The 11,067-nt window shown below is 45.4% G+C and overlaps 1 protein-coding gene across 1 annotated transcript; it reads left to right on the top strand.

Moving 5' to 3' along the window:
• Window positions 1-7,442: 7,442 nt before the first annotated feature.
• LOC139190792 (uncharacterized) lies at window positions 7,443-8,042 on the top strand. The gene has a single exon (XM_070811270.1). It carries the CDS (start codon window positions 7,443-7,445, stop codon window positions 8,040-8,042), a length of 600 nt encoding a protein of 199 aa, XP_070667371.1.
• Window positions 8,043-11,067: the final 3,025 nt, after the last annotated feature.

Here is an 11,067-nt window from a genome sequence, read left to right as displayed (position 1 = left end):
TTGTTAGGAGATTGCCCCTTCATGTCATTTCAATTTGTGTCTATTTTCGATTCAATTCAATGCTTGTTTGATCGTTAGATTCCATATTATATAAACTATACTTGAAATTTAGATTTAGAGGCAACTACTATTAATGTTGACAATGATATACCCAGTTGGTGGATTTTGAATATAATCTATATTTGAAAAATTGACTGGGGTAATAGATGTGACATTTTCAATAGGTTGAGTACTTCTATGAAATGTTTAAAAAGGTTGAGTAAATAACACTAAAAATATGAGTCCAATTTAATCAACTAAACATCATAATTATTGAAGAAGAAAAAAATTCGAAGAAATAATTTACCTGCTCCTCCAAAAAAATTGTTGTGGCCTTAGAAATCAAAGAAATGAGAAGTGCAGAGAAGATTACCTGCTTTCAAAGCTCCTAGATAGTGTGGGCGTTAGTGAAAGAGAAAGGGCATAGGAGGGATATATGCTGTAAATTACAACTTGAGGTCATGCCAGATTGCAATTTGCATATAGATGGTCTAAACCATGTATGGCATTCTATCATATACTTAGTTTGCAACTCCGCAACTGTAATAATACAGAAATTCAGTCATTTTGAAATGCAACCCATTCAACTCAAAATAGAAATTAACGATAAATTTAAAGTGAAGGGAGAAGTACATGTTATTCAAACTGGTAATGCAGTCAACAACATTTTCTTGCCATTCTCCTCCAGTTGAAGCTTTTTTTTCAGAATTACTACATGTTTGGGCCCAAAATATTAGTTTGGGCCGAGTATAGAATTATTCTCGGCCCAGCATTTAGTTCTGGACCGGTTAGGTTGTGGGTTTCCAAACCTGGGTTGGTTAAGCCATGCCGCAAGACGAGTCGAATCCTGGTGCAATGAAGAGTCTCAGTAAGATTAATAACCCGGAAGTGAATCCGGCTTAATAAAGGACTAGGTTCACAATTATGGTGAAAATAGGACTGGTCGAGTTGGTATTTGATCAGGAGAAGAAGTCCTAATCCGGGTAGGGTTTTAACTTGACCTTGAAGGTATCCGGTGCTATAAATAGAGGAGGTTGTACATCATTCAAGGCCTCTCCAATTCAACACACAACTACCCTGCGCAAACTCTCTCAACAACTTTGAGATTTTTATTTTCTCTTTTCGCTGACACATCTTCCGTTGGCATCAACAGCACTGTGAAAGCAACCGGTGATATCTTAAGTCGACATAGATAACTCTGTCACCGTAGAATCAGCCGATCTCGCAGCATCTTCCGTTGGCATCAACAGCACTGCGGCGAGGACGGTTGGTTACCTATCCAAGTCTCAGTCGAGAAGGATTTCCAAATCCTTATTGATTGAGGTCATCTTATTAGCCTTCTTGACGAAGTGAGGTGTTACAGTTTACTGAGCTCGGCGCATTGCACGCCGAATTATTTTATGATTGGATACTCTCAAGTGGGATTTAAAGTTCGGCATTCAGACGGCCGAACCACGTTAACTATTAAGACTTATATTCGCTTTGAGTATTTGTGCCCTTACAATTTGGTATCGATTCGGCGTGAGTTTACTCTGACGAATAGCATCACTGTGACCGAATCCGACGACGACGATTCGTGAACTTCGTAAGAATAGTAGCCTTGTCTTCAGGTTCGAGAACCCAAGAGGCCGAGACATGTTCCTTCCTCGGTCGCAATCGCAAGACGCAGAAGTCAGCCGCGCACCCAACGCCTCATCAACAAATTTACTCGAGCTCGACGAGTTGGCACGCCCCGTATTCATCGAAGGACGTAGTTAGCTTATAGATTACTCGGCATGCGCGCCACGTAGGCTTGGTAGTTTTTAGGGTCAATATTTTGGCATGCCCAGTGGGACCCAATGCTAAACTACGAAGTTCATGCCAATTGAAACGCAATCGGTAAAAAAGAAAACAGCTATGGGAAAGTCAACAGCCGATTTGCCAATTCAAAACATAGGACAAAGTGTTCCGCAGGCGCAGAATCCCATTAGCGCTGTGATACCTGAGTCTACAAGCGCGATTCATCGAGAAAGGGAAGTTAATCTCGGCGGTCAGTCGCACAGTCTTGAAGTCCCTAACAGGAACACCTGCGTTCTCAATGAAAGGATAGTGGAGGATTGTGATGAGGATGGTGGTGATGGAACTGATCCACCAACAAGATCGTTTCTTTGCAAATGACTTGACGAGCAATCTCGAACGGTTGAACAGACGTTTAGTCGAGGAATCGATAAACTTCATGACGTGATACGCAATACCAGTGAGGCACAAACCAGATTACTCAAAATATTGGTTAGCAAGGTCAGTGACGGTAGGTCTTTCGATCTTGCCCAGCACTTGCCACCAAAAAATAATCTATTACCAATTGCACTGGCCGAGTCAACCCCTGTTCGGCTCAAACCAATTAACTTGGAAAAAGGAGGAGGATCAAATAGTAGGTCAGACGAATCCGACCAGCGGGCGAAGGCAACACCCGTCGATATGATTGAGGTCCAACGGATGATCGATTCGGCCATGAAGAAAGGGCCGAAGTTCCCTAAATTTATACATCCGTATCCGGCTTATGTGGAACAGTTCGAATACCTTAGAGGTTTCAAAATCTCGGATTTTAGCCTTTTCGCTGGAGAATCATCATTATCCTCGTTGGAACATGTGGCTCGTTTCACCGCGCAATGCGGAGATGTCAATAGCGACTGTTCAACTTTTCGCTAACCGGTTCAGCATTCGCTTGGTATATCAACCTCCCACCGAATTCTGTCCAGAGCTGGGAGAAGTTGGTCGAGAAATTTCATGAGCAGTTTTATCGGCCAGGGATGGAAGTGTTAGTATCCTCGTTAGCAAGGATGGCTCAAGCATCCGACGAGTCACCAATGGATTATCTTACCAGATTCAAATCAGCCAGGAATTGGTGCCGAGTACCTCTCCCTGAAGTCGAGTTCGTCAGACTTGCTCTGAATGGTCTTGATGTAGAATACAAAAAGAAATTCTTGGCGATAAACTTTCGGGATATGTATGAACTAGCCCAGCATGTCGAGCAATACGATTATTTGCTCCGTGAAGAGAAGATCTCGAAAGCTCCGTCCAGATAGACGATCTACAAAAATCCCACTGTCAGTTATGCATCGGCCGAAGGTGAATGTGTTAGCGTGGATGCAGCCGAGATAGTCATAGATAAGCCATACGTTTGCAAGGCACTGACTTAAATTGACTCTAAGGAAGTCAAAACCCGCTCGGCCCCTGAGGAAACAATGAAAACGTCAAAAGTCTATACTTTTGATATTACAAAGGCCGATGCAATTTTTGATCAATTGCTATCAGCGAAGATCATCAAACTTCGGCCTGGGCATACCATTCCCAAGGCTGACGAGCTTAAAGGAAAGATATATTGCAAATACCATAATACAAGCAAACATACGAGAAATAATTGCGTCGTGTTTCGAGACAACATCCAAAGCTGTATCGATAACGGCAAACTCAGATTTTTGGAAAAGAAGATGAGTGTTGATACTGACCCATTCCCCACGGCAACAATAAATATGGTAGATGCGCGCCTACTTAGGGACAAAGGAAAAGGGAAAGCAAAGGTCGCTACACCGCAACGTTCTCTGAATCAGAACTCTCGGCCACGTTTCAATGCTGATTTTCGTTCGAACAAACCACTTACAGGTCTAACGGGACCCGCTATTGTCAAGCCCATGACAGATTACAGCACTGATGAAGACAGTGGGACGGCGGTTTTATGCAGCAAATGTAAAGCAAATGTCAACACCGAGCCAAAGAAAAAGTCTTCTCCGCCTATAATGGAACAACCTACAACCGCAACACAGCAAAAGGTGATCAACGCAGGCCAACATCAAGGGGTTTTTTATAGGCTTGGTCTTAAAGTGAGGGTGGAAGAGACACCTTCAGTCAGACGGTGCCTCGATTTTGATGCTCCGTTTTATGACGAGGATTATTATATACGTAACTCTAGCAGCTCGAAATCATCGCAGAGCCAAAAAACTTTCAAACCTCCCGAACCTCAAGACTAGCGTTGGTATACATATCACTCTTCGAAAGGCGTCTACACTGCACTGTCCAAATCCCAGAAACGTCGGCACCAAAGAATAGACTGCATGGCCTGCCGACGGGTAGCCCAAGAAACTTCGATCCCTAAATGGCGGCCAAAGGAAACAATTGCCAACGACGATGAACGACCATCTCCAATGATTATGACAGAGTTGGTTCAAGGGAAACGGTTGGTCAATCAAGATATCGAAACCACGTTTGAAGAGGCTAATAAACGGATCAAACTTCTTCTTCGGCCCGGGGAAATGAAGGCACGCTTCGAGCATTTCAGGCAAGAAGCTGAAAGCAAATTGCCCCCGCCAGCCACACGAGAACCTTTGATCAAAATTCGACGGAATTTACATCCACCATTCCTCGGGGAGGCCTTGGAATATATGCGAGAGTTTCATAAAAAACATTCGGCCAACGATCTGTATGGTTTGCCGAAAGCATGTCAAGATACAATCGATCTCGTCCTAACTTGCCCGGATGCCAAGCGAATTATTCAGAAGACCTTAGACCCAGGATTGAAAGCTAGGTTCCAGCACATACGAGAAGCTCGTGTCCTTGGTTTTGAAGTCGACCCATACACTGATATCGATGCAGCCGACCTTCATTTCTCAATGGAGGACCTTCAGTATTTACAGTACCATTTCGAAGTCTTTTTGGCTGTTTCTCTCTTCGGCCTTACGGTCGATGAAATAACACGAGTCGCATGGTTGGATGCCTATCTCGACACCAGGGATGCTCGTATAATGTACCAAGAGCAAGCTCGTATCCTGGCACTAATCCCAGGCACACTTCTGATCTCAGACTCACTTGAGGCACCTACGCAGAACCAACAGGCTGCCGAAGAGACACCAAGGGAACAAACTATTGAAGGAGCAGAGGAGTCTCTTAGTATAACTCTAACGGAAGCAGATGCCGCAGTCGGTGACCCGGAAAGAGAAGAGGCTGAAGAAGATGATCGTAACCCGATGGGCTCGTCAGTATTAGATAACATGGAAATCAATATGGTCCATGTTTTGCTCGCTGATTTTCAGTCGAGCACAGCTCAACCAAATTTCCTCAATGGAGACGTAGTTGCCGAAGAAGCCGGTCACATTGATTTTGTAACCATTGCTGAAGTCGAGTCGACAACAAAAGATGACAATCTCAAGGCAGCTTTGGCTGAATTGTTTCCTCGCTCCTCATCGGCCAAACTTCATCATTTGAAGCCATTGTATGTAACGGCCCATATCGAAGGGTATCCAGTCTCCAAAGTTTTTTTTGACTGTGGAGCCACTGTCAATATCATGCCTATAAACGTCATGAAGGCATTACGTCGCTCCAATGACAAACTTATTCCCTCCGGGATCACAATGAGCAGTTTCGTCGGAGACAAATCCCACACTAAATGGGTGCTTCCTTTAGCGGTAAACATTACCGGCTGTAATCACATGACCGCCTTTTTTATCATAACTCCAAGACCGAGTATAATGCACTGCTCGGTCACGACTGGATTCATCAAACCAGCTGTATTCCTTCATCATTGTATCAAATGCTCATTTTTTGGGACGGAAAATCTGTCATTGTTCACCCGGCCGATAGTCAGCCATTCGAAGCTAACATGATCCAAGCACGGTATTATGATGACCACGTCGGCTACATCACCCTACAGGGTTTCAATGATGAAAGATGGTCGACTCAGATTTCTGTTCAAAAAGTTATCGAGGTTGGCGCCGAAACTATCCACTAGGATTCGGTGAGACTCGGTTTAGCAAACTTCATCCCCGACCCCAATGTTTGACACCGATCGGGAACAACATTGGGCCGTGATTTCATATACTATGGAACGACTGCTGGCTCATTGGTATACTATATCTAAGCAACCAAATTCGGGTGCTAACCTCGTCGAGTTCCTCGCCAAATGAGATAATGATTCTGTCTTATCTCTTGACAAAATTCAAGCTGCCTCGGCCGAGCTCGAAGACAATCGGCCCCAAGTTAAGGACCCCTTGGAAGAAATTAATGTTGGGACGGCCGATGACCCACGACCTTTATTTATTAGTGTTTTACTTCCCCAACCTATGAAAGCCGAACTTCGTGCCCTGCTTGAGGAATTCAAAGATTGTTTTGCTTGGAGCTACCATGAAATGCCTGGCTTAGATCGCACTCTCGTCGAGCATGAGTTACGTATTAAACCTGGATGTAAACCTTTCCGTCAACCACTTCAACGATTCTCGACCGAAGTGCAACTCGGTATCAAGGATGAACTGGTTCAGCTTTTGAAAGCAGGGTTCATTCGGATAGCTCGATACGTTGAATGGTTGGCCAATATCGTTCCTGTTTTAAAGAAAAGTGGTGCATTGCACATTTACATCGACTTCAGAAATCTGAATCTGGCAACTCCCAAAGATGAGTATACAATGCCGATTTCGGATTTGTTAATCGATGCCGCGGCGAATCATGCGATCTTATCTTTTATGAATGGCCATGCCGGGTACAACCTAATTTTCATTGCCGAAGTCGATGTGCACAAGACTGTTTTTCGCTTCCCGGGGGAACTCGGCACTTACGAATGGGTTGTCATGCCATTCGGCCTCAAGAACGCAGGCGCCACATACCAACGAGCAATGAACACCATATTTCATGATTTAATTGGAACCATCGTCGAAGTCTACATCGACGATGTTATAATTAAATCTAAATATCGGCAGACACATCTGGATGATCTCCGATAGGCTTTCCTCTGTATGCGTCAACACAACCTCAAAATGAATCCTGCCAAATGTGCCTTCGGTGTGTCGGCCGGTAATTTTCTCGGCTTCCTCGTGCATCACCGTGGGATTGACGTGGATGAAAATAAAGCACGTGCAATCATTAATGCTCCACCCCCGACGATGAAGAAACAACTACAGTCCTTACTCGGTAAGATAAATTTTCTCCGCCGATTTATAGCTAACTCGGCGGGTAAAATGAAAGCGTTCTCTACGCTTTTGAAACTTAAGGACTCAGATAAATTTGAGTGGAAAGATGAGCATTAGGCGGCGTTTATGCAAATCAAAGTCTTCCTCACGACACCATCTGTCTTTGTCTCATCCCGGCGCGGTAAGCCTCTCAAGCTATATATCTCGGCGGCTGAAGAATCCATCGGCTGCCTCCTCGCACAAGACAACGATGCCGGACTAGAACAGGCTATTTTCTACCTCAATCGAGATCTCAATCAACCGGAGATCAATTATTCCACCGTCGAGAAACTTTGTCTCGCCGTATTTTTCGTCGCCTCCAAGCTTCGGCATTACATGCTCCCATCGATCACATAAGTCATTACCCAGACCGACGTCATCCGCTACATGCTCACCCGACCAATTGTCAAAGGTCGAATTGGGAAGTGGACAATGGCGTTGTCCGAGTTTAGCTTGCAATACGTGCCCCAGAAAGCTGTCAAAGGCCAATCATTAGCTGATTTCCTCGCTCAACACAATTCCCCCTATGGTTTTGGGGGCACCGATATCGAAATCGACATGGTTCAAACACGCGATAACTACTGGACGATGTACTTTGACGGCTCAAGTACTTCATCCTTGGCTGGTGTCGAAATTGTCATTCAATCCTCAAACCACGATCGTTGGTATTTTTTGCTCAAGCTGGATTTTGAATGCACAAACAATCAAGCCGAATATGAAGCCCTCATCATCGGCCTTGGCATCCTTCATGACTTGCGGGCAACCCGTGCCCTCATCCTCGGCGACTTCGAACTTGTGATTAACCAACTTAATGGGTCTTTTCGATGCATGAGTTATACCCTGGCACCCTACCACATGGTTGCCAGCTATTTGACTGAATCTTTCGACGGTATTACATTTGAACATATTTCTCAGGTCCATAATACCGACGCAGACGAATTGGCTCAAATCGCCTCTGATGCACAACTTCTGAGGGGGCAAGCTAGGCCGAGAAATACCTGTGTTACGGCAACTATACCTGGCCTTGGTTAACTAGCAAGTCCTCCGACGTGACAACGTGATACGCACCAGAGTCATGTCCTTACCTTCATTGTTAGACCGACAAGACCTTATAGATGTTTGTGGGGTCGAGGCAATACCAAATGATTGGAGAAAGCCCATTATGCAGTATCTTGACAATCCCAATGGCAAACACAGTCGCAAGACAAGAGTTCACGCCAAAAACTATGTCACAAACCAAAACGAGTTATACCGAAAGGGTGAGGATGGTCTATTACTGCTATGCCTCGGCCCTCAAGAGAGCGCTCAAGCAATCACAGAAGTCCATGAAAGGGTTTACGGAGCTCATCAGTCCGGACGTAAAATGCGGTGGTTGCTTCGACGACACAGTTATTTTTGGCCAAGAATATTAAATGATTGTATAGAGTTCGCACGAGGGTGCATACAGTGTCAGATTCATGGTCCTATACAACGGGTCCCGGCCGAGTCATTACATTCGGTCACTAAACCATGGCCGTTTAGAGGATGGGCCATGGACGTAATCAGCAAAATCACCCCATCTTCCGGGGCTGCCAAGCACGCATGGATACTGGTAGCAACCAATTACTTCACTAAGTGGGTCGAAGCAAAATCGTATGCCGAGCTAACATCTAAAAAAGTTTACGACTTTGTGGAAGAACACATTGTGACCAGATTCGACGTACCAGAAACGATTATAACTGATAATGGCACAATCTTTACAGCCGAGAGGTTTAAAGAATATACGGCAAGTTTGAAAATTCAGCTTGAACAGTCTACACCATATTATCCACAAGCAAATGGGCAGGTCGAGGCAAGTAACAAAGTGTTGACCGGCATTCTCGAGAAAATAATAAAAGAGAGGCTTGGCATGTGGCATTTGAAGTTAAATGAGGCTTTATGGGCATATCGAACATCGCTCCGATCGGGGACTGGGACAACCCCGTATGCACTAACCTACAGACACGACGCAGTTACCAGTCGAGCTAAGCATAAATTCGTTACGAACAATTAAACAGAGTAGTCTGTTCAGCATCAAATATAATCAGTCGATAAGACAGGAGTTAGAAGACTTAGAAGAAGCACGGCTCGACGTTTATAACTTGCTGGTGGCACAAAAACAGATTGCTGAGCGAGCATACAATCAAAAGGTCCGATAGAAAACATTTGGCGAAGGAGAATTAGTTTGGCAAACGGTGTTGCCTGTAGGAATTAAAGACCCTAGGTTCGACAAATGGTCGTTGACTTGGGAAGGGCCTTTCATCATACATAAGGTTCTCGGCAAATGCGCATATCATCTTAGAGACCTGACTGGTTTAGTTCATAAATTGCCAATCAATGGGAAGTTTTTAAAGAAGTACTATCCGGTCACATGGGAAATGCGGGAATAGAAATTCATTTCATTAAGATCGGTAGAAGAATACACAAATTGAGTTGGTCGATCAGTTTACATTTAAATGAATTCAGGGCGAAGAAGGAAGAAGAGTGCCGAGAAAAGCCTTAAGCTCCAGCCACCGCACCTCGCCTATTATGACCTTAGCCTGCCGGTTCTTCTTGTCCATCTTCAACTGCTCGATTCGTTTTGCGCTCGCCGCATACTCAGTTAGACAATCTCTACCGCCCGACTCGAAGTCCTTCGCAATCTCGGAAGCAATAGCCGACCTTTGTTCTACCAATTCAGCTATTTGACGGTCGAGGTCGGCCAAAGCTTCCTCTTTCACCTTTAAAGCATCAATCTTCGGACGAAGAGCGTCTTGGACGGCCATGGCAGCTTTCAGATCTTGTTCAGCCCGAAGAGCGTTCTCAAGGACACTAAAAGTCTTCCGAACTCGCTCTAACGCAGACGACGCCTGAACGATGGCTTCGGCGCTCATTTGACCATCTGCGTCGAGGTCGTTTAGGAAAGCACCCAATAAATCGAGGCCTTTACGTTCAAGGACTTGCGACGCAGAGAGAGACAAAATTTCTTGCACCCGAACCAGAGCAGTTGAATCGGCGGGGTCAGTTGTAGGGGTCGAAGGGCCAGCCGCTCCAGAGGTACTTGACATGAGGGCTTTGAACTCGACTTCCCATGAAGCCTGCACATAAAAATCAGTTTAAGCTCAAGGAAATCACGAAAAATGTAGCAAGAAGGTTTTGTTTTTAAACCTGTCGGGAGGAGACTTCGGCCATGTCTTCAGGATCGCTGCTCGAACTTAAAAAACTTAATGGCCGAGCCTAGTATCTTAGATTGCATGTCAGTTCACACAGTCAATGGAGGTTATCTACGTTCGAGGGCCACGGAGGCGGCCAAGAAATATAGATAACACCCTTCGGCGCATAAATTTTTTGATGAAAATAGTGTACAGGCACTTGACATTTAGTATTTTCCTGGTTTAGAGTTCTATGGCAGAGAAATAACCAAGGAAAGGCAGTAGGGGGTACTTACAAAGGCCGAAGTGGCTTCCTGCGGAGGGATACTAAGGTCCTGGTCCTGCGGATGAACGGGCATTTCCGCCGTCGCTTCTGGCTCTCCTACATGTCATTTACCACGGTCGGCCGTAAAGGGGTCGACTTGGACAGCAGCCTCGGACATAGGAAGAGGCACCTGACATTTAGTATTTTCCTGGTTTAGAGTTCTATGGCAGAGAAATAACCAAGGAAAGGCGGTTGGGGGTACTTACGAAGGTCAAAGTGGCTTCCTGCGGAGAAATATTGAGGTCCTGATCCTGCGGATGAATGGGCGTTTCCACCGCCACTTCTAGCTCTCCGGCAGGTCGTTTGCCACGGTCGACTGTAGAAGGGTCGACTTGGACAGCCGCCTCGGACACAAGAGGAGGTTGACGGGGGGGTCGAAAGCGACTCGCCAGTGGAACCTCGTCGCTCCCGTCGCTCTCTTCCAGAACGAATGCCAAGGGTTTTGGATTTTCAAGATAAGTTCCTTCGGTCACAAGGACTGCCTCTTTCGAGACGGGTGCAGCCTCGACCGATGGAACAACAACTAGTTTACCGACTTTAGAAACAGGCCTTACTTGGACTATTTCTTCGGCCGGAACGGACC

The sequence above is a fragment of the Malus domestica genome, chromosome 13, assembly GCF_042453785.1.
Source record: "Malus domestica chromosome 13, GDT2T_hap1".
NCBI lineage: Eukaryota > Viridiplantae > Streptophyta > Magnoliopsida > Rosales > Rosaceae > Malus > Malus domestica.
This window is presented reverse-complemented; position numbering and strand designations above follow the sequence as displayed.